General features: G+C 32.9%; 2 protein-coding genes across 3 annotated transcripts in view; one reads left to right on the plus strand and one right to left on the minus strand.

The window, feature by feature from the left end:
- Positions 1-25,672, plus strand: part of LOC115890848 (protein numb) — a 189,137-nt gene that overhangs the window by 5,435 nt on the left and 158,030 nt on the right. For both annotated transcript variants that reach the window (XM_030911198.1, XM_030911199.1), the window contains exons 6-8: positions 3,131-3,548; positions 10,321-10,981; positions 12,602-12,807. In XM_030911198.1, coding sequence (XP_030767058.1) covers positions 3,131-3,548; positions 10,321-10,981; positions 12,602-12,807 — 1,285 coding nt within the window. The remainder of the gene's footprint in view (positions 1-3,130; positions 3,549-10,320; positions 10,982-12,601; positions 12,808-25,672) is intronic.
- Positions 20,695-22,024, minus strand: LOC115890849 (cilia- and flagella-associated protein 161). Its single transcript, XM_030911201.1, has one exon. The coding sequence runs from the start codon at positions 21,930-21,932 to the stop codon at positions 21,024-21,026; it is 909 nt and encodes a 302-aa protein (XP_030767061.1). The 5' UTR covers positions 21,933-22,024; the 3' UTR covers positions 20,695-21,023.

Raw genomic sequence — 25,672 nt, forward strand, 5'->3', positions numbered from 1 at the left:
CACACGAATTTGATCAAAAGTAAAAATGGATTCAAGCAGCTCGACGAAACAAGTGAGTTAAAGTGCTCCTTACATAATAAAAAAAATAAATAGACATAATACCACAGATTAGGTATCCTATAAGTATACAGATAAAAATCTTGTCCTTAATTCGTGGTACGAAAATTGTTTTTATGACGATGTGCAAACGAGTCAAATTTCCTGTGCGCAAAAATAAACTCGTGTAAAATAACAATAAACAGCGTAATAGAGAGATATCGCTAAACCGAATAGCGTGCATGGACGTTAATAAGGCCAGGTGTTATTTCCTTTACATGAGGTGGTATTAACTCTCTTCATTTATAGTTATTGGATCGGAAAGAATTTGATCGCGTCGCGTCCGCTATTTAAACTTAACCTAACTTTGAATTTAAAACTTTGAAATTGTTTTGTTTACTAGGTATTTTAAAACTAAAGGGCTAAAGTGCTTATTTCCAGTGCTTTATTGTTCAACGTCTGCAAGTGGGTTTAGGGCAACAAGCAACAAATTTTCTTAGAAGGGCTAAGTCGTCATCTGCTGTAAACCTAAGACTCTTTATAGGTTCTTTAGTATTGGACAAGGTGGAATCCATATTTTGGGCCATATTTATTTAATTAAAACTAATCCCAGCTACTTAAATATCAAATTACCTAATAAAACTAAAGCAATAATTCAAAACAATTCAAACATAACCTAAAATAAAAGATCTCGCCGGCCGGCTCCGGTTGTCAAATATCCGCACATGCCCATTTAAGCAATTTTTAAACGTTATCAGAGGTTATTTAGAAAGAGCGCTTGGTGTAATTGATCCGCAAGTTACGTCAGGCGGTAACGTTATTAGTGGGTGTTGCGTTAAAAATTGACTCGCGCATATCGTAACCATGATAAGGTACGCGTAAATACTGGATGACGTTATTCGGTTTTCCGATATCTCTCTAATAACTGTGCCGCTCAGGCGCTGTGCACAATTTTAGAGGCCATAAGTGGGCGTGCTATGTGCGCAAACTAGTCACCTAACTAGTGCCCGATTCCGAAAATTGGAACCACGAAAAACAATAAAGAAAAAACAAAGATTATAATCTGTATAATCTGTGATAATACTATGATAGGTTAAAATATAATTTGTAATAATAATGGTATACTTTTTTAATCGACTAGTGATTAAATGTTTTATGAACATCTTCTAAAATTATAATTATGTACTAAAAATTTCGTTATAGCCGGAATAGCCTCAATTATGACCCTACTAGCAAAACCGGTGATTAAAACTATGCTCGCTACCGTAGTTGAACTCATCTAAAAGGTTTTTTTAGCTGGAATAATAAATTATAATACAAGTAAGACCTTCTGCAGATATCAAAATATTTACTTTTTTATTTTTAGAATTTTCACACATACTTCCTAAAACTTTTAGAATAATTTGTATAATAAATTTTTTGTATACTCGCTATTTAAACCCGTGTATTTGTATAAATATACTAGTTGTTTACGATATTCTCCGATGGTGGCAGCACCGGCGGAGAATGAATGCACCAAGCCTATAATATAACGTTATAAAATGTTTTCTGTGTGAAATATTAGAGCTTAAGCTATTTAATACCAAATATACAGGGTGAGTCTTAAATAAGTGCAAATATTTTTAGGGGTAGTATATTTCGACCCCAGAAACACGAGAAATCTATGAGGTTCCATTTCATTCCATGAAAAAAAAAATTTGGAAAAAATTTTGGAAATGCTTTTAGTTTTTATGTAAAAATATAATTTATTGATAACATCTCAAAATTTAAACAAAGAATCATTTTTTTTAATTTTCAAGGTGATTTTTGGACTGGAAAGTTTTTTTCAAAGCGACTTGGATTTTTGTAGAGTTTTATTTTGGGCTTATTTTGAAAAACAGTAATGAGAAAATATGTTTCTTTTATCGAGATCTACCAGCCCTGAAAATATTTGCAATTATTTATTTTTATTTAAGTCTCACCCTGTATATTACTACAGATGGGGGTTGGAATAAATGGTGTTACAATAGAAAAATAAAACACTAATTCACCACAGTACACCAAAACACTTTACTTTTGTACTGGACGCGCGTTTCGCTAACCATGTTAGCATTATCAGCAGATGATTAAAACTAAACTAATATCTACAAATTGAGCGTTTATACCGGGTGCGTCTCAAAAGTGGGTTACCCTTATAACTTTTTTATTTTTTCAGATAAAAAATCGAGATTTGTATGTTAGTACATATATGACAAAAATTAGGATTGATTGACCTATTCAATTGTTTTTTATCACTTCCTGTTTCACCGGAAATAACTACAACTTGTGATTTTTAAATGACATCCTCTGTATTTTTTTACTTTATTTAATAGAAAATGACACTCTGAATAGAAGATCATATTATGTCAACTTTTGACATTTTCGAATATGGTTTATTTGAAATTGCAACATGCGATTCATAACGACAATTTCGCTTGAAATACCAAGTGTGTGGTACAACCAAATTATTCGTAAAAAATGCTAATGAGCCACCCTTGTTCCATTTGAAAAAAATTGAGATATGATTAAAAAAACGATTTGGGCATCTTTTAACCGGCCAGGACAAGACACAAAAAACATTAGATGATCTATTTTTCTGAGGCCCTTTGATTAAAAATTAGTGTTTTTAACACAGTCATGGCACTCTAGATTGAAATTAAAAATACATTTTTTTTAAAGCGAAAATGTCAAAAGTTGACATATGATGTGATTCTCTTCAGAGTGTCATTTTTTTGAATAAAGTAAAAATATATCGAGGATGCCATTTAAAAATCAAAAGTTGTAGTCATTTCCGGTAAAACAGGAAGTGACCAAAAACAATTGAATACGTCAATCAATCCTAATTTATGTCATATACTAACATACCCAAACTCGTTTTTTTAACTGAAAAAATAAAAAAATTATAGGGGTGAGTCATTTTTGAGACGCGCCCGGTATAGGCGCTTAGTTGGCGCAGACCAAGCGTGGCATTACATAAATTGTATCTTTTTTCTGTGTTGATATTTTCCCATGTTAATGAGATTTGAACTGAATGTGCCTCTTAACCTTTTTTTGAACAATTTTTTTTTATTTACAGGCAAGATGATATACCGCGTAAAGGCTGTTCACGACTTGATTCGAGAAACAGCGGACATAAGCGCCGGTTTGGTGGCCAGTTCGGACTACGGATCTGCGAGAACGGACGTATTTTTATCGGAATCGGACCACCAGGAAACCGTAAACAAACTGAAAGCCATGCTCACGTCGGTCTGCGACTATTGCAACGAAAGACTGGCCGCTCTCATAAGCACCCAAAGTGATAAAAACAGTATTACCGCTCACCAGGTGGCCAACCTGGCAAAAATTGTCGAGGAATTTACGGGTATGTGCGAAAGGCTGTGCGGCAGACAGAGCGCTGCTCTGAAGGCGGCGTTTAAGATCCAGGCAGGGAATTACGTGCACAAGTTTAATTTGCAGCGGAAGAATAAACTAACGATGTTGTTGGATGCGGAAAGGTAAGACTGCTATTTTTTGGATATATGTTACATCCATTTTACAGTAAATTAAGTCTTTAAGTCTCAAGAACAGCGTGTTTTGCGTTAATTTCATGTAGTTATACGTACTTGAGATTTTTATTAATACTTTAGATTTAAATATAGAAGAGACACGGATATTTGATTTAAAAAGACTAAAGTATATTTAGATTAGATTACATTCTTTAAGGTGGCTATACCGGCCTTACTGCGACCGTTTCAGATCTATTGTGGTCCCCTTCTGACCCTTAGGCACAGATTAAGTATTTTCAGATTTTTTGTAGCAAACGCCACGAATGTTTGGGAGTGATTTATGGCTTGATGAAGTTAGAATCGACACGCGCGCTATCATTTTTACATTAAAAACGTAAATTTTTACCGCAGACGTAGGTTTTTAAAGACCGGGCTAATCATCTGCCTGCGCTCCTCCTACTTATTCTAAAATGTTAGCGTGATTGACAAAGACGATACTATATCGCGTTTCTTTGATTGATTCGTTTTTTGCGTCAGTCCATTGGTGTGCTTGCAGTGCGACCAATAGGGCATTCCATTTTATATGTATAACCAGAGAATAGGTACATTAAAGAAATGCTAACTTCATGTTAAAAATGGAAACAGACGCCACCTGGTGTCGCCTGGCAGTACTAGCTAAATTGAGGGGAATTGGAGGGGCGAGGCTTAAAAGAGGGGAAATTTTTAAAAAAATATTTTTATAAGTATCACTGACTTACTGTTTAAAGTTAATAAACATATTTTTTATTACTTTAATATAATTTAATCTATTAAAAAATATGTCTATTAACTTTACACAGCAAATCAATGATATTATTAAAGACTTATTATTTTCAGAGAAAATTCATAGTAAATAAATTACACATTAGTAAACAATATCATTTATTTTTTAGAGCTGCGATTTATATTACAATAATATTGAAATATATATATATATTTTTTAACAATGAAAAAGAATATCCCCGAACCTGAAAAAGAAAGATGATCAATTAATGACTTAAATTAGTTCAAAATACATTTTGCAAATAACTAGTGAATTGGAAAGATAAACATACTATTAAAAAGACATTTTAGTAGTATGTTATCATCTATTTACTGATAATACATTACATAAGTATATAATAGGTAAATAACATGCATAAGGCACTATGATACAACTACCTGTATCATGAAAACACACTAATATGACAAAAAATATATACTAATTTAAATTCCTTTAATGATCTAATGAAACACTATCTAGCCTCAATGCATGCCATTCCAAAGGCAAAAAAAACTGTTATACCAAATAAATATAAGTTGAATAAAACATAAACCAAGCCAACGTGCATAAACAACCAAAAAATGCATCAAGAAATACTTTTATCAGATCATACCCTTGGATATTTTATATATCGCACATCCCGTTCAAAAGTTCACTAACTCAAAATAGAGAATATAGAGAACATTGTCAGGAGAAGTAAAAGAAAATTTAAGTTAAGGCAATATGCTCCTTTTTGCATATTAACGGCCAAATAATATAATGTTGATTTAATAAAATTTTACTGGCATCCGTCTGAGGTATAAATCAGATTAAAAGGACATTGTTTTTTTTAATAATTGTTTGTTTTGTAAACATTTTTTGAAGACAATACAGTTTTGAACGGGCTGTGCGATATAAACAAGGATCTTACTATTATTTGAGGTTAGAAAGTATTTAAATAATATAAAACATAATCAAAATCATTTTTCATCATAAATTATAGAGGTACTTACGTGTTTTGATATTATTATCAGGAAATAATACGTTTAGTTAAACAGGTACGCTGCCAGGCAAGTTCTATCGGCGGGTCTTTGCAAAAGTTGAAATCTAAAAATACAAAAATACGTTTACATCTTAGTTGTATTTACGAATAAAGTATTTGTGTGTAATTTCTGACTTACCAGTTAACTGAATAATCGCATTAAATACATCCAAATGGTAATTTAATATTGTAAAAAAGCAAAATTGTTTTAAATCACTTGCCAGGACAGCCCGGCCAGCTTCTTTGTTGACAAAATGGCCGCGGTATCATGATTTAAGCAATGTGAGTGACAAAGAAAGCCAATACCTGGCAGATGTTACTTTCTTTGTCGTTGGTCCTGGCACGTTTAAATTTGACTGTTGCCTGTTTTCCCATACAAGTGACACCCCCGTGTGTATAACCAAATATATGTTTTGACAAGATTTTGACAGTTAAAACAACAAATTACAACAGATTATATATTGATTATTATATGACTTGAAACACCACGGCACTGGAATTAAGTTTTATGTGACCTTGAACAGATTAGTTCACATGGTAGCGACCGATGAATCGCTCCCAAACATTCGTGGCGTTTACTATACTTATTTTGTCTTGCAATGCCGCCGTGACCTCGGACCACTCGTGCCTTTAACTAGGGATTATGGCGTTGTCAGACTTGATTTTTTTTTCTCAAATGCATTGTTGTCTTTTCTAAAAAATGTATTCCCAGTTGAAATGGAGAATGCATTTTTTTTTAGATTTTTGTCATATTTTAAGTTCTTACACGGGAGTACTAATTCGTCAGGCAATATTTCTTTATATTTTCACTTGTTAAAAGCGTAAATATCAAGAGATAAAACAGGTAGTTTAAAAATTAAAAAAGTAAGATCTTAAAGCTTGATCAATAAAGATGAATACTAAAAAAACAGCCAGCTGATCAGAAAATAGTCTTTTTATTATTTTTAGCCATAGTTTTTATGTCTTAATAGAAGTTAAGTATATTAAGTTTTAGTATAGAAATTTGTTGGCCACCCATGGTTTTGTGGTCATTCTCGTGCCTGCGTTTGCAATGCCATAGAAGGGTTCTGGCCGTATGAATGGCAATGATGAGGCTTGTTTGGCCATTTTATCTGTTTTTTTTTTGTTACCTTTGTGATAATGTGCCTCGATACTCAGGCTAACATAACATTTCTACGCTCACCCAATGTATTTAGAGTATACACACAATCCCACACTAGTATAGAATTGACCTCCGTGGAACCGAATGCCTTTAGCGCTGTTTGGCTGTCTGTGAAGATGGCCACCGAACGATGTGTTTTTTAGTACGTATTTTCTTTATTCTTCTACATAATATTATATTGTTATTATTTCCGCCTGCAACATCCTTAGATAGGGTTACGTGGCAATATATTCCTTGTTTCGGCCCAAGTATTCCAGCTCCTACGCCTTTCGACGTTCTTCAGCCGTCTGTATATCAGGTTGTCTCAGCTTGAATGAGTACACCGCTCACGTATAAAGAGAAATTTGTCGGCATTTCACCTATTGATTCATCCATTTTAATAACTTCACACCTTTGAACACCGTCTTCAGTGACGTAACAACGAACGAACAATTCCTTTTGGGTAAAGCTAAGAACATAGTGGAGCGACGAGGATAGCGGCGAGCAAGCAGCGCGATACCGCGTCGAGCAAGTCTCGAGGTGCTAAAACATAGTAGAGCGGCGAGTAATAGCGAGGTACTTGTGCAAATTTATTATTTTCATTTGCTTATTGATAATTTGAAATGTTAACAGTGGCTAAAATTATGGGCAGTAGTGTCGCAAACATTTGGTTACATGAAATTTTCAAAAACCGGAAAAAGTGTGGCAAGTTTTATAACCTTTATGAAAATTTGTTGCCACTTCATCTCATAACTTATCTAAAATGTACCGGTTATGTTGATTACTATCTTTCTGATCCCATAAAATCTCTTACAAATACTAAATCTGTTAATTTTTGGGAATATATCATTTTCTACAGCGCGACAGAGCGACGAAAACAAAATTATTTGAATCGATCTCGCCGCACGATCTAACCGCTCGAGCAGATCGCTTTACTATGTTCGCACATACTTGTCTTTACAGGTTTGTTTTGGACGCGATGTCGCGCTGCTTGCTCGCCGCTTTCCTCGTCGCTCCACTATGTTCTTAGCCTTAGGCAGTTTTTTACTAGCAGGCAGGTTTTACTAACCGAATTCGTTCGCGTGGACCATTGCTTTATCGAGCGAATCAGCGTTTACTGAAGATACCCGAAATGCAACTCTCTGTAAACACAACCGTTTTTTTTCGACTAAAGGTATGTTTGATTATTGGGCGTTTTTCAGTTGACAATTTTATTTGCGTGCAAGAAAAGTTGCAACAATTTTACTTGCTGCAATTAAGGCACAGTTAGTTCACTCTATAGTCAGTAACTTTTATGCGAATATTTCTGTTTCTTATTGAATGTCCAACTTAAGGGAAATTAGATCATTAGCAGCTGTATCGTCAACTTCAGTAAATATTTAGTATTAAAAACTTCGATACCCTTGGAGAAATGAAGCCTTAAAATTTTTACTGCAACTTCATAAAATTGAAAATATTTCTAAAACGGTAAGGTTTAAGCAAGTTTAAGTGTGATAAATTTTAATCAAATTTACCTTTATTTCAATCGTAGAATCTAAAAATTGAATAATATACAGGGTGTTACATTTAAAAAAATACAACTATAATATTTTTTACTTATTGACACTCCGTACCTTGTAAAAATATTTTTAAAAATTGTAGCTCTAATGATCCTTAAACGAACCCAAAACTTACAATTTGTAAAAATCTTATTGTTTAGCTACAATACTTCGTGTGGTATGTGATGAACATCCCTGTATATAGGTTTTAAATTCTAAAACCTAGACCGGGTGTTGCATCGTCGGACGGGACATAGGAAATCCCATGTAAATTTTAATGGGGTCAATTATTGGCTTCCCTAATTATTTTAGAGAATAATTCTATTTAGGTTTATTGAAGAGCACTTAAACCCACATTCAAAAGAATAACTTTAGATATTTTTGATTAGCTCGTTTACGAGTTATCGCCGATTTATTTTTAAATATTTCTCCTTTCTTATGGCCCTGTATTTACTTATGAGCATTAGTCAAGGTAAAAGATAACTGTCAAATGAAGTTGTCATTTCATACATTTACCTATTTAGTGCTTTATTATTATTGAAAACTCATTCCTACATCGGAAATCCTAAAGATGTATTTATAAATGCAAATTAATATGAATTAAAGTAAAATAAAGTAATCAATTACAAGGTTAATTATAGTATTATTACAATATTCAATAACTTATTAATTTAGGTACTATTAAATTGTTAGAACTTTAGGACTTAAGAAGATGTTCAAATATTCCTCCATCGACTGCTAGACAATAACCCAGGCGATCATAAAATTCTCTTCTTACATTCGCAAGTTGGTAAACTGAACTTCTGTTGCATTCGGCAGAAATAGTATTTTTTAACTCGTCTAGATTTGGGTATTTTTTATCGTTGTATATCCTGTTTTTGAAATGGCCCCAGAGAAAGAAATCATTTGGCGAAATATCAGGAGACCTTGCTGGCCAATTTACTGTATGATTTAGGCCAATAACGTTTTTGTTAAAACTATTGTCTAAATATTCCCGAACAGCCAGGGTACTATGTGCCGGGCAGCCATCCATTTGGTACCAAACTTACTGATTTTCCCTAGCGGCATCATGTAAAGCAGGTAAAATATGATTTTCGAGTAGTTCCAAATAATATTCTGCATTTCAATTTCGCGTAAGAAATAATGGCCCGATAATATTGTGTCCGAATATCCCTGCCCAAACATTTACTTTCTGTGGATATTGCGTCTTTGTTTCGACAAACCTGTGTTGGTTTTCTTTGTTCCAATATCGATAATTTTGAATATTGGGTTCATTATTTAAGGTAAACGTGCATTCGTCAGTGAAACATATGTTTTTTAAAAATTCCCTATCCGTGTTTGCTCTTTCCATCATATCAAAACAAAACGCCTGCCGCCGTATTTCGTCCCCATCTCGTAGCTCTTGGTGCTTTTTATTTTTGAAGGAATAGTATTTATGTCGTTTCAAAATTCGAAACGCTGTAGTGTGATCTATTCCTATTTCATCCTCAAGTTTCCTTGTGCTGATCTTTCCATCGTTCTCTTCCACGCACAATAAAACTTCCAAGTCGGTATCATTTCTTGCATCGTCTCTTTGTTCCTGCCTTGCTTCACATTGCTGCAGTTATTTATTAGGGTACCTTTGATCTGAAATCTCTGGATATTCCTTGCGATTGTAGATTTTCCAGGTATCGGTCTATTCGGATACAGAGCAGCAAATATGTCCGACACCTTCTGATATTATTTTCTTGATAATACCATTTAATCATCAATACTTTTTCTTCGGTAGTGTAATTCATGGCTAATATTTTCGATGTAGGTATGAGTTTTTAATAATAATAATAAAGCACTAAATAGATAGATAAATTTCTGAAATGACAACTTCATTTGACAGTTATCTTTTACCGTGACTGGTGCTCATAAGTAAATACAGGGCCATAAGAAAGGAGAAATATTTAAAAAGAAGTCGGCGATAACTCGTAAACGGGCTAATCAAAAATATCTAAAGTTATTCTTTTGAATGTGGGTTTTAGCGCTCTTCAATAAACCTAAATAGAATTAGTCTCTAAAATAATTAGGGAAGCCAATAATTGACCCCATTAAAATTTACGTGGGATTTCCTATGTCCCGCTCGACGATGCAACACCCGGTATACAGGGTTGTTCACCACATACCAGGGTTACCAGGGTTAGAATATTACATTGTTTGAACATTAAAACATCATCAAATTTATTGTGAATGAATTTGGATTTTGGAATGAAATTTTTAACTCTTCAACATAATGTTCCACTTTTACACAGGTGGAAATCTGCTGAAGTTCCTCCTGAAATCCAGTTACTTATGGACAACTTAGCCTTAGGCGACGTCATCAAATCCTTACCCGGATCTCCGACGGAAGAAGAAATGAGTACCACCTACACAAACAAATCCACGGTAGCTTTGAAAGTGGGTACACAAGACTATGTTACGGCTGGCACAGTGTTGATTCTCATACGGTTAGTGATAGAGTACTGCGTTTGCGCGTACGACCTACAACTCTTAGCTTCGGTAATCGGTAGGAATTTGTCAGAATTACTTAGGACGTTCAACTCACGATCGTGTCAGCTAGTGCTAGGCGCAGGTGCCTTACGTACCGCCGGCTTAAAAACAATTACCAGTACTAATTTAGCTCTAGCATCGAGATCGTTGCAACTGGTTCTCTGGATGATTCCGCCCGTTAGGAGTCATTTCAGGGCGTTAACGGGAGACGCGTTGAGCGGATTTGACAGCGTGGAAAAGGATATAGGTCATCATATCCAGCAGCTGGAGTCGAAGATCTTGTCCATTATGAACACTCTGTTGGGGGATCAGTTGAACGAGTGGGATGCGAAACCGCCGGTGCCTAGTAAACAGTTTAGGAATATTTCTAGGCATTTGACGAAATTACACGAGGCTGTGAGTTCAGTTCTTCCTGAAGAGCAGGTATTATTTTGTTTTAAGTATTATATTAAGTTTGGCTTATCTGCGTTTTTAAATTAGCACATCATTAAGTCGAGGCTTATTTAAAAAAAAATACTTTGAGCTATAAACCAATGCATCTTTAGTCGTTAAAAATAGCATTTTTATTCAAGTATAAAAATGGTGTTTTAATGGTAATAATAATGTGCTGTTCTTGCAGTTTTGCTCTCTGCGATATTTTTCAAATAAATTCCTGATATACTTACCAGTCCTATAAAAGAAGTTCTATGGAAAATTTAATTAATTTTAAATGTAATTTATAAAAAAAAGGGAGAAAAAATTATTTTAATATCAATTGAAAAAAGAATAAGTAAAAAATATGAATTAAACCGAAAATACCTCAAAATGAAATAAATAATTATAATTTTGATTGAAGTAGTCTATCTAGTAGCTTCCTATTATTTTATAAATTTCAGAGGATTTTATATGAATAGTTTTATTACTAATATTTTTTGATTGGTAATAGATGATGTAGGTAGCAAAGTTGGGAATTGAAATATTTCAAATTATAGATTTTAATTGCTACGTTGTCGTTGTATTGATTACAGTATTAATTTTGCATTCTTATACAGGGTGGCGCACCTCATTCGCCTCGGTCGATTATACGAAAACGGAAAGATGTAGAAACAAAATATTCTATGGGTGTACGTGGGCAGGCAATGTGCACAATTTAAGATTATTTTGAAATATGCAGGGTCTTTCAGAACTAAGATCAATACCAAAGTTATATTTTTTCTTACGAAAAAACTACTAACTGTCACTAGAAATTTACCATGAAAATATCAGCCCTATTGGTTACCATTTTATTGAAAAATTGCTCTTTATTCAAAATCTGAGCTAGATAGGTATAGGATACCCTAATATAGTTTAAAAGAGCATTTGAATCTCCTTCGATTTATTTAAAAAAATACAGGGTGTTGTATTTGAAATAACAAAGTTATTATGTAAAATAAATATTTAATATAGGCCAGCAATTTTTGATACCCCTGTATACATTAAATGAAGCATTCACATTTTTTAGTAAAGTTTATTTCTCTGACTTAAAAGTCAGCACAAGAATTAATTCTGAAAAGTATTGTACAGGATGTTGAAATGTTTTTTATTATAGCATGCATATTTAAATATCTTAAAAACCAAAGCTTGTAAACATATTTAACCCTTATAATAAATGACTTATTTTGTGTCCAGGTATCCAAATATGAAATAAAATACCGGGTGTTCCATAAGAAAAATTATGACTTTGGTGTGGATCTTAATTCTGACATACCCCGTACATTTCAAATTAGTTTTAAATTGTGCACATTTCCTCCCACATATACCCACAAAATCTTTTGTTTCTACATCTTTCCGTTTTCGTATAATCAACCGAGGCGAATGAGGTGTGCCACCCTGTATAAATGAATGTGAATAATCTCTAGGAAGCCAACCAAACCAGACTTAGTATTTTTTAAAGATTTTAAAATGTTAAAATCCTCTCTACGAACGTTGATTTAAGTAATAAAAACATAGTTAAAAATATATTAGTCCAGTCAGATATATTGCATTGTAATATTATATCAAAAGTGTCAATTTTGTTTATTTTAGATAAGCGACATCTATCAAGAAATCCACAAAAACTTCAAAACTCGAATAAGGGATCAGTTGGTGAAAATGAACATTCAGAATAATGGAGGTCCCCAGCACGGGCTGGTCACATCAGAGACAATTTTTTACCTTCAAACCATGAAAATGCTAAAGGTTTTACCCGAAAAGTTTGTTGGAGATAATGCCATGGATGATATATGGGATAGGTAATAGTTTAGCTAAAATTATGTGAATAAAAATAAATTTAAAGTGAATATTTTATGGGAGGTAATATGTACAAGGCATTGACAGAAAAAAAATCCATTAAATTACCTATTTGATGTATTTAAATGTATATGAGTTGAAGTTGCAATATTTTATAAAAAATTAGTGTACTATTAGGTTTGCCTTGAATATGAGTGTAGTATTTATGTATGTATTTTTTGATACACTTCTATTCTTTATTTAAACTAGAGTGGGCACACATTTTAAGAAGTAGCCAGGAGCGACATCATATTTTGCCAACAATGCCGCGCGAAATAATTCGAAATATTATTTTTTATAGCATATAGTACTCGCAAAACATTTTCCGATGCACGTCATCAATCATATCGACATAGATACGAAAGTCTAGAAACCTGACTAAATGAAATTTTGGCAAAAATGTTTAAATTTGTTGCATAATTTAAGATACCGAGCAGCTCTTTATTTTACTTTACAGAGCAAATGATTGTAACAGATATTTTATTTAGATTAAAGCTGCAAAAATTAGTTTAAACCAAATTCTATTATCGCTATGTTGGTCATATTACGACGTGTTATTATCGCAATGCTGTCCTTTATTATTTGACAATTATTATCCTAGAGTCAGTTATTATTTTGTATAATATCGTGTTGTTTTTTTGCCTATTTTCATAGTCTTTTTTTAAAAATTGCATTTTTAAGCACAAACACTTCTTTTAAGAACTAAATATTCAAGTTTTTGTATTGCATTTCTTGAAATAGTGTGTTGAAAATATGCCGAAGCAAAGAGCTTGTAGCTTCCCTGTTTTTTAAATCAATTTTGAAGGAGAACGTGACAATAAAGGTCCTTTATTAACCTTGATTGCAGTCAGAAAAGTAAGTTTGATTGATAAGCACATTATACCACTTTCAAAGTTAGTTTTTATTAAATTCTGTGATTATAGTTTGTGCATATCTTACTTGTTATTACCAATTAGGGCGTTGTAAGATGTACATCAATAAATAAATAACCCATAATAACGCTTATAATAATCTTCATAATGAACTAGTTTTTGCCAATATGTAATAAGTAAAATAAGCTATAAAACAAATAAATCAATTAATCACTAAAATATTAGTTATTAAATTAAAAATAAAACGTAAAACTCTTTAAAAAATTATGATTCATCTCATAAATCCATCACAATCTGGCAGCGCTGTCGCCATCGCTTTTCTCTCAAAGTTGATCACGTGCATCGGAAATTGTTTTGTGATTACCATAGAATAAAAATATCTAAGCTGGCGCTCGTGAATCACCGAACCGTCGAACCGCAAACAAGGGGCGGTCGCTATGCGGACTCTCCTGGTTCCTTAAAATGCTCCCAGTCTACCCTAGATATAACGAACTAGGAACTGTTTATGATGAATTATTTAGTATTTTTACATATATCATATAAAGACTGACAATCGTTAATCTAGCTCAATTTAAGAAAATAAATTGTTGATTGTTGTTAGAAGGTGGCAAATTATTATACATAATTTGCTTAAATAAATTGAAGAAAAAAGTTTTATTATATTTGTGACAACGCCCGGGTGAATCGAGACGTCGACGTCGGTTTCCGGTACTTCACCTAAGGTAAGCGACGTTAGAGGATGTAAAAAATGCCGTTGTTCTTTTTTCCAAGGTAATCCTATAAAATTTACAAAGACCTATTGTTCCTTTGCCAAATCGGATGTTTCGTGAGTAAGAGTCGATTTATACACTCGCTAATTCGGTAGGCTATTAAATAGCTGAAGACCGCGGTTTGGAATCCGCGTTAACCAATTTGGCACCATCTGGAGTAACACTGACAGCAAAAAGAAGACGCTAACTTAAAATACTTTAATATTATATTTAGAAAACAGCAGGTTTAGTCGTGACTGACTAAGTTAAGAAAAAACTCAAAATTTAAGCGAAGATGCAGTCAATAATCGCCATACAGGCTAATAAAACTACTTTTTCAATTTGCCAAGATTTCGAGAATTTTATTCCCATCATCAGGTTTGGTTGTAAATAATAATTTTTCCTTCTGTTTCCAATGTCAGATGATGTTAGCTTTTAAGGCCTTATTGTGCAGAGGATGCTATTTTGCTATTTGACTCATTCAAACTAACCTGATGATGGGAATAAAATTATCGAAAGCTTGACAAATTGAAAGAGTAGTTTTATTAGCCTACTTGGTGATTATTGACTGCATCCCCACTTAAATTTTGAGTTTTTTTTTAATTATATTTACATGTAAAATAATCTTTATATACACAATTTGGAAAGCTGACTTTCGGTGTCGATTTCCGCGTGTAAGAAGAGCACACTGAATTTGTTCAGTTTAATGAAATGTACTGAACAAAGAGAGAATAGCAAAAATGTTACCAAATTCGTAAAAAGAGCATCGAATTATGTAGTTATATAATATACATACCGTCGCATTTTATCATCTCAAACTTACAAGATTCCTATAATGATATAATCCCCATTTTTACTATGCACTGATACATCGATTTGATGCTTTCATGCACACGTAGTGAGTATGGGGTTCGTCGATGCGATTCGTTGATATTTGTTCATTTGGAAATGCGTCCATTATGTGTTCGTAATATTTCTTTTGGTGGCTCGTCCAAAAACCGTCATTCTGCCGAACCGCCGCACAACCCGTGTGCAAATCGCATTGACGCATCGACAAACCGCATCAGTGCATAGTGATTATGGGGCTTTACTCCTAAACATACAAATACCGACCTAAGATACTATATTGCCAAGCCTGTATATCTGATCTTATTAATGAAGGATCATTTTGATTGAACATTTAGATACCATGGGGCCTCTGGTATCTATTTTCGTGGGATTATATTGCTTATGAAAAATAATCCTTGTGATCCTGTTAAATCTGACCTAATAAAGATCCACCATGACGTCATATTTGATTTACTAACTAACCTCGCTTTTTTCACGAAAGACAATATTTCAATACCAATGTGTTCAGGGGTATTTCCGATACTATATAGCTACTACACAGCCGACTATATACGTTGATGACATCACCAAAAAGCTGTTTGGCGTTGATATTTCGAGGGTTCCTGTACTGCCCCCCAAATTGTTAACCATGGTGCTTTCAGAATGGACATTCTTATTAATGATGCATCAAGACAATCATAGTATGCCAGGTTATTTTCTCTTTTTATTTATACATGTTTTGTCATTTTTTTAATAGTGTTTTGTATTTCGTTGGTCAGACAAATTTGTGTACAAGTAAAAACCCACTGAGAAGTTGGAACGTCCAATGTCCCGTGGAGTGTAAACCCTCTAGATAAAATGTATACATGCTGGGCCATTTTTATTTGGATTTATACATGTTACATTTTTTTAAGTTTTGTTTAGTTATTTTAAATAGTTCTTGTTATTTTTAAATAGTGTTTTGTTTTTCGTTGGTCAGGCAAATTTGTATACAAGTAAAAACCCACTGAGAAGTTGGAAAATCCTGTAGAGCGTTAACAGTGTGTGTAAACCTTCAGGGCGTTTTACATAAAAGATATAAATCCCGGGATATTTTTTTCTTTTTATTTACACACATCTTCCATTTATCTTTTTTTTTTAATTTCGTTTAGATATTTTAAATAGCGTTTGTTTTTTTGTTTGCCAGGATATTTTTTTTACATTGATCTTTTTTTAATTTTGTTTAGATATTTTAAGTTTTTGTTAAGTTTATAAATGGTTTTGTTTTTTGTTTGCCAGGCAAATTTGTGTACAAGTAAAAACCTATTGAGAAGTTGGAAAATCCCGTGGAGTGTTAACAGTGTGTGTAAACCCTTAGGTCGTTTTTCATAAAATATATAAATCCCGGGATATTTTTTCTCTTTTTATTTATACATGTTTCAGTTATCTTTTTTTAATTTTGCTCAGATATTTTAAATAGTTTTTGTTAGTTTTTAAATAGCGTTTTGTTTTTTGTTCGCCAGGCAAATGTGTGTACAACCCACTGAGAAATTGGAAAACTCCGTTGATTGTGAACCCTTACGGCCTTTCACATAAAATATACATTTAGAGTTTTCTGTTTCAATGTCAATAATTCCGGTTTTTTTAGAAATTTATATGTATTTTCATAGGTTTGGGACATAGTAGATCTTTAAGGTCGCAGTGATTAACTCTCATTCATAAGTTTATTTTTTGAAATTGTTCACAGAGTTCAGTTGTGTCCATTTAAAATTGAAGTTAGTTGCAGATAGTTGTAGGCATTAAAATGTATTTTAATGCTATTTTTTGTTAATACTTGTTCGATTTAAAATCTGTAGAACTTTAGGGGTCTTTGATTTTGTCTAAATCTTTTACTTTGGGTTCTTTGATGTTGTCTAAAATCCCTGCATTTCATAGGATGTTATTCAGTAGGTTCATTAATAGCTTCTGGACGTATCTTCTAATGTTACCAATTTAACTATCTTTAAGCCCCTGATATAGTTCTAATACAGATTTGTGTCCATTTTCAACCTTTTAGGGATAAAAGTTATTTCTTGTTTCCTCTATATATTCTGGTGTAGTAATATTTATTACTTCAAATAGTAGATATTTCTTATGTTTATTGATAGTCCATCTCCTTCTCTTAATATGTTTTAAACTTAATTTTTATTGCTTGATCCATCTTATTTTTCTTTCTTTTTATTTTCGTTTATGAAAACGGCTTCTTTCTTTTTTAAAACTTGTCTTATTTATTTATTATTTTTTTAGTGTGTCTAATAATATAAATTTAGGAGAAATATCTACTGTACCATCCTTAAATCATAAGAAACAATCAGGGTAATTTGATTGTACATTTTTCATTTGGAAAATAGAAAATTAGATGTTTAGCGAACCATAATCGATTAAAAATTTGATAATGTTGCCTTAGATTAAATATAGTAAATATACAGTATATCTGGTTCAAAGTGTGAGCAAGATATAAAAAAAAACATTGTTTATGTATATTTTGTACGTTTTCGTAAGTTTGAGATGGTCATTCGACCAACGGATGAACGTTCACGTTTTTCTCTTAAGCTGTATTTATTACGCTTACAAAACTTTCAATGCTGTATATTTTAATGTATTTAATCTAGTTTCCTGCTTCGCTATAAGCTCTTGTAGATAAAACATGTCATTTTCTTTGAGTTATATTATAATTTTGAAAACAGTTCTGAATATGTATATTTCGTAGAATATTTTTGTGTGATGGACATAATGTTTGAAGGTGTTAATCGACTTGGGTGTTTCTTGATATATCATTAAAGTAAAAGTGTATGTTTCACATGAGTAGTTGACCACTTAATTTTTCTTAGTGTCGGTGTACATATTATCCTTCCATATTTTTGTTTTTGTTACTTATTGATAAAAATGATAAAAAATAAGTTATTTCGGACAATTAAAATAATATAAAACATGTGATTAACGAAATTAATTATATAAAAAATATATTTACTTGTGATTATTGCCATTAATTTTTTTAAATTTACAATATAAATAAAAAGCATTCAGTTTTTAATGTTTTTTTTTTTCAAGTTGAATATAAAATATAAGTATGTATATAAAATATCTGTAAATCTAAGACAAATTATTTATTTAATTCCATAGAACTGACTGATTTTTTTATCACTGTATGCTTTTTGTTTATTTCCCAGATACTTATAATTTTTTTAAGAATTTTACATTGTTTTGTTGTTATTTGTTATATTATATTATGAATAAATAGCATAAGTCAAATGACATTTATTGCTGATCATAATGTGCAATTCATTTTTGTTTTTTATAAATATTATTTGAAAATAACTATCTTTTTATGTCTCTTTCCCTCATTATATTTTTTTTAATCAAAGGAAATAAAGAAGCGATTGTTAAGATCTGTTATGTTCAAGTATATATATGTATATAAACGAGATTTGGTTTAAGTATTTAATACTCACTTCCAACTACAGCTGCCTTCCCGTTACCCTACCCCACACATCTCGATTTAGAGCGTCATCAGCTTCTAGGTTACGAGCTTCCATTGCTTCCTTAACCGTTCTTTTCCAGGATTTTCTAGGTCTACCTTTCTTTCTTCTGCCCTGGGGAGCCCATTGAAAAACTTTTTTTGACTACCTGCTCTCCGGCATACGCAGAACATGTCCAAACCACTTTAAGCTGGATTTTTCGATTCGATCTAGTACTGTTTCCTCCGATGCATTCATGATACGCCTGACCTCGATGTTTGTTTTGTTTCCATCCCAGGTATACCTGCGCTTCTTCTAAGGTAGTCCATTTCAACAACTAGGATTTCGCGCTTCGCGTTTGCACTCAGAGTCCATAGCTCTGAACCATAGCAAAGAATTGACTCCACCAATGTTCGTTCAAGTCTCTTTTTAGTAAAACTAAACCTCTTTTTAGTTGTTGCAGACAAGTTTCGTTCCCACCAGAGGCTATTAAGCCATCCAATAACTTGTTTGCACTTCTGAATTCGGGTTTGTATTTCTTCCTTGCCCAAACCCTCGTTGTTGATAGTAGCACCCAGGTATTTAAATTTGTCTACTTGTTGAATCTGGACGTTATCATTAATGAAGATTTCAAAACAAGCGTTGGAATTGACAGCTAAGTATTCCGTCTTTTTTAGACTAACCTGAAGTCCCCATTTGTTGTATTCTTGATAAAGCCTCTTAGTCATGAACTCCAGATCGTATGAGTCCTGCGCAATCACAACCTGATCGTATGCAAAGCTCAGGGTAAATAGTGTGTTGTCCCCAATGGGTATTCCCATATCTTGACATTTCGTCTTCCATTCCCTAAGGGCTACTTCGACGTAAGCGTTGAAGATCAGAGGAGATAAGCTGCATCCTTATCGCAACCCTTTTGTGGTATTAATTGGATTGGATAGCCTGTGTCCTATCTTAACGTATGATTCATTTCCTTTATATAGCTCTTTTATTATCTTAAGTAAGGGTCTATCTACTTATAAGATATTCAAGAGTTCCCATATCTTGTTGCGAGGAATATACAAGAAAATTAATATTAACATTTAAAACTAAGGTACTAGGTACTAAAACTACTCGTAGGTACTTAAATTGAATTCTGGTTGTCTTGACTTGAGGGTAATTATATTGATTTAAGTAATTTTACTGACTTAACTTGCAAATAATCATAATTTAAGTAAAAAATATAGACTTATGTCATAAAAACGACTTAAATAACGTAATCGATTTAAGTCTTTACAAAAATGACTTGACTTAAAATAAAATGATTTATAGCGCTTTCAGATGGAGCGGAGCGTCTGCGCGGACCGTCCGCGCTCTTTTTGTGCTGCTTGTTTTTTCAAGATAGACGAAATCATCCGGACGGAGCATACGCAACCCATGTGAAATTGTCCATTTAAACTCATGAAACTCGCGGACGCTCCGCTCCATCTGAAAGTGCTGTTAAGTCAAAGATTTAAGACTTATATCATTTGAACTTTATGTTAAAGTTGACTTAACAGTTAAATAATTTTGATTTTATGAATGACTGAAGACTTATGTCTTTTTAAAGCTGACTTGCTGCAGCGCTGCTCACCATGATGTGCCTAGGAATAGCAGGTGTTGGCCACTTCATTTTATCAAATAAGTTTAATTTTGCAGAACTTAATACAATGAATGGATTCCAAAAACCCACGCTATTTTTTTTGTGAAAAGTATCGCTGAAGGATTCGTTCGGCAACCAATTCTAAAAAGAATATATACCCAGAATATTTCAAGAATTATAAATAAACAGGAAATTATTCTCTAAATGTCGAACAATCAAACTAAAATATACTAAAATATACGATCTTGAATTATTATCTGTGAAAGAAAGACCAAAACTGAAGAAGGTGTTATTTATGTCTCAAAAATCATGACAGAGAAAAACAAGTTAGCTGCCCCAAGTGCACCAAATGGATAAGTAAAATCTATCAACAATAATAGCTTAGCAAACAAGGCTAAAGTAGTTTCTGAATGCCAGAAATTCAGGCAATTAATATTTAGTTACAAGTTTTTCAATGTCTACAATTAATTGTTATAATTTAAATAAATGCGTATGTTTTACATAATTACTAATATGACATCATCAAAAATCCATTAGGGTATTAAAATACCCCATGCGAGTTCTTAGTTAACATGCGCTAACGGAAGGTTAAATATAAAACAAAAACAGAAATTGTCGATTGAACAAAACGTCAATTTATTCAAATATATCACTTGGTATATTTTCTCCTTTAGCAGCTCTGACAAACAGGTTTTTATTCGACTTCGGACTGGAAGCTACACACCAGAAGTTTTCCGCAGTTTCCATTTTGTGCGAATCCCGATACGTATGACAACTCACCGTACATTCAGCACCGAAAAACGTTGGAATCCACTTAGTGGGTTCCACAGCCAAGTTCTGACCTGATGCCGAATGCTGAATAATCACTCTGGTATCCGGCTTGAAAGGTGTTCCGATGGTCTCGATTCTTCTCTGAGGGTTCCAGTGCAAAATTTTGAAACGACAATAGACATCTGCCACGCTGGATAAACGAAGCGATAGATGGTGGCCGAAAGTATCAATGGTTGAATTCTCGCACTGGACATACAGTGGTCCATTACCGCCTTCAGAAATTTGAATAAGAACGTCTTCTCCACAGGTTACTTGGTCCCCGTCTTTGGAATTTCCACATCCGACTAGTTTAAAGGTATTTCTCACTGAAGATTCTCTAGTCGGAGATGCTGTAAGCATGCAGCCATGACTGAAATGCTGACACACGTCGATTTCCCGTTCAGTTATCAAACCACATAGAAACAATCCTTTGGAAATGTCACAAACACCAAACTTTTCGTTTAGATCTGATGTTTTTATCTGGTAGTTTTCGCCGAAGCTTACAAAGGCAGTTTCGTAGGCCGTGGATGTTGGTTTCATGATGTTACGCATCATTTTTTTCGTTTTCTGGATAAGCATTTGACAGTGTTCCCTTTTATAGGCCGTTGTGGAATCTTTCTCCTCTTGTAGAGCCAGATCTTCGTTCCATAGTCCAAGTCGCACTGGCAGGGAGTAAATAATTCTATTTTCATATACTGCATTCTTCTCTTCGTCCATTTTATCGTTGTATATCATAGTAATAATCGTAGAGGGAAAACTAAAACCGTTTAGGTACGAAATTTCTTATCATTAATACGTCATAATTATTTATTATTATGACTAGTGACAAGAAGACACTGACAATTTGATGATGTTAACCAGTTGCAACTTGCGACATTCCTTATGTACCAAATCGAGCCCTATCATTGGGATCTCGGATACTAGAACAGATACGAGGTCTAGAATGGTAACACCACATAGTGCTGGAAATAAAAATAGCATATTATGGGCAGAATTTTATGCGGAATCCAAAGCTATAGAAAAATGGGGGGTGCAATTTAAAAAAAAAACTTAAAACTTTATCATAACTTGTTTGGGGCCATCCGCAGTACACAACAGAAAACTTTTTAGGATACCATGCAACATCTCTATAAAACCTGTTTTCATATCTTTATCAACAACGACGATATTGGACTCATCTCTATTATTTATGGGCCACCCTGTATATTTTCCAAGCGAGCGCCTAGTGGCGGCAAATCTTTTTATAGTTCATTTAAGGACACTTTGATCTCAATAACAGATATGAAAAAAAGTTTATGCATATTTAAGCATTGTTCTAAAACTCAAGATTAAGTTTAGTTTTGTATGATACACTATACAGGGTGGGTCTTAAATAAGTGCAAATATTTTTAGGACTGGTATATCTTGATAAAAGAAACATATTTTCTCTTTACCATTTTTCAATTAAATCCAAAGTAACTGAGTTATTTTAGTTTGAAAATTTCAAAAAAATGATTTTTTGGAAAAATTTTGAGAGCCACCAGCTTTTTTCTGTATTTGCATCCCTTTTAGTGCCGTAACCATATTAGAGTAAAGCTGTAACTATGGTAATATCAGAGATTAAGAAATTATACCGTTAACATCTTTTTTTTGCGAAAAAAAAACTCATAGACGTGTTTCTGGGGTGGAAATATACCACCCCTGAAAATATTTGGACTTATTTAAGACATCGTTAAAGACTTACCCTGTATAGTAATAGGATTTTCAAACTTATTGTTATTAATACATGTTGGTATTAAAGAACTCGACAAATCTTAAGCTCATAATTCATATAGAATCATACTGGCAGGGCTCATAATTCATATAGAAATATAATAAAAGATTTATTAAGTTTTAAGATAAGTATGAAATTTTGCAGTTTAATTCATAATAGTCAATTTTAAGGTTGATTATCAGTATTCTACTACCTTCCGTTTCCATTCCATATCCGTTCCGTATTTTTTATTATATTGACGCTATACGTAAGCTTCCGTTCCGTATCAGTTTCATATTTTTTATTATACAATTTATATCTTATATCATTACGAAAGTTTTATTTTAAAAATGTGTATCTTTTGAAAAAGGTAATAGATTTAATTAAGAGGTGAAAGAATAAATAAATATCAGCGAAATTTTAACAGAGCTGGTGCAAATGGAACGAAAGGGAAACGGAACGGATAGTGTGCATTGTCATATATTTACTTACATGATATAATATATTATGTAAACGGAAGGGAGCTGATATGGAAGGTATAGTGAGAATCAACCTTAATACGGAAATCCATTTAAAATAATATTATGGCAAAACACCCCTATTCAGTAAGTTATCCGAGAAGTTATCTAAAATAAACTTATGACTATTTGTAACAAATTTGAAGTTTGTAGGACACAATTGTTCAAAAAATGTCGCTAGTTAGAAATTTTGCATGATTGCTGTATGCCCAGCAAATTGTATTGGGTTGATCCACTGTGTGACGATGTACAACAAAATGTTTCGTATTAAAAAATAGTGCGCATATTTGAAGTAAAACTTCTTACTAACAGCTGTTATATTTAAGGATTTGACATGTTTGAAAAAGTGACTTCAATTAATTTATTTCGGTCATTTGTACGTTTTCTATTTCCTCAATAGCCTGCAAAAAATTTGTGAAATACCACCCAAAATCTATACTATTATGCAAATGCCTAATGTTAACGCTTAAATTTATCTAAGAAGAGAAAAAATGTACCTAACCAACAATTCGTATTTATAGTGGTTTATAGTAATTTTTTAAACTTATACACGAACATTCTCGTTGATTATTGGTTTAAAATAAATATGACAGTGTCCTCCAATGAAAATGCGAGTTACTAACCCTATAATAATTCTAATTCTAACCTGGCAACTGAGCTAGATGCTTTACTTAGACCGTTACTCAGAAGCTATAAACCTATCGATGAAAATATGCATGAAAGTTTACTTCCTAGCACACAACTAGAAGATATTGGTACACAAGGATAGTCTCAAGTTTATTATAGTGATTTTTTTAGCCGTGTGTATGGCACAGAGAGAGAGAGAGAGAGATACTGGTTTATAGAGCGCGTCAACAGCGAGGGTTTTTTAGCGCTCAATAATAATCTCTAGTTAATATGAGGTTATTTTAAATTATTAGAAATTAAAGTTTTTCGTTATGTTGATGCTGTCTAAGAATTCCATAACTTTATTAATCTTCGAAATGTTAAAAGGTGTGAAAATATTCTCATAGGTAACAGCATTAAAGAATCTAGACTTGGGAGGCAACAGGTAAGCATTAAAAAATGTGTCTCATTGACATTAAGTTATTGCATAAGGTGCATTTCGGAGGGGGTTCATTTCTGATAATGTATGATTTTTGTAAGATATGAGTATCATGTGAGGGTTCTAACAACTTTACAGAAAGATCCGGGTTCAAGAGAATATATATTTTGATAGAGATGAAGAAGTGGCATATGTGATCTAAATTTATTAGTTCCCTCGAGGATGTCCCATTCATATTTTGAAGTATACGGAAGAACATTTTTAACATTGAAAATGTTTCTGTTATCTATAAGGGAGCCCAAAAATCGAATTAAAATGCTACATTTGCCACACCATGACGTCATATATACAAGGGTATAGGAAATCTCGGCGCAGAGGCGGCAGTCGGCCAGCGCGCGCAAAAACCATTACATCGCTAATTGTTTATTGATATATCTTTATTAGTTTAAAAGCAAAAAATATGGGGTTTGCTTTGATACCTTGTCAAGACATAAGCGAAACTTTTAAATTGTTTCTTTTTTTCATTTAGGCCTTCGTTTTTCGTTAAATGAAAGTTATATTAAAAAAATCTATTTTTAAACCAAATTTTCGCATGATTGAAATGATTATTCATGTTTAAAGTTTTTTTTTGGTCATAAGCGCTAATGGAAATGTTTTTTTGTAAATAATTATAAAAAATTACTCCCTACGAAGACTTTATTGTGTACTGGATCAAAAAATAAGTATTTGTTTTCTCTATACGGTGGTATTAATATATCGATTTTTGATGATAGTGCCTTTTTACCCTGTTTAATTTTGTACTACTTTCGGAATAAGGGTCCCCATATCATGTACTGTGATGTACTGTACTTCCATCCCTGAAAAATTCAGCTTGTGACACCGAAGTGAGAGGTAACGTCAAAATAAGCTTTAATCTACCTACATCATCATAGGTAGGTGTAGGTACTCTAGGTAAATTCTACCTAGACAGTAGCTGAACTAGCTGACAGTAGTAATTAATTTGTTATCCGATAAGTAGTTGTCATTATATAAGTTTAATCGTCTTATACCTCCTATAACGGTAGGTTTTGGATTTTTCCTGATTGGTTTGTTAAACAAAAATATACTGGGCATATAAATGTCTGTTACAGGTTAATTCGTTAAAGAAATATGTTACACACATATTATTTTAATAATAATA

Source organism: Sitophilus oryzae, unplaced genomic scaffold, assembly GCF_002938485.1.
Source record: "Sitophilus oryzae breed Bouriz unplaced genomic scaffold, Soryzae_2.0 scaffold_931_pilon_pilon, whole genome shotgun sequence".
NCBI lineage: Eukaryota > Metazoa > Arthropoda > Insecta > Coleoptera > Curculionidae > Sitophilus > Sitophilus oryzae.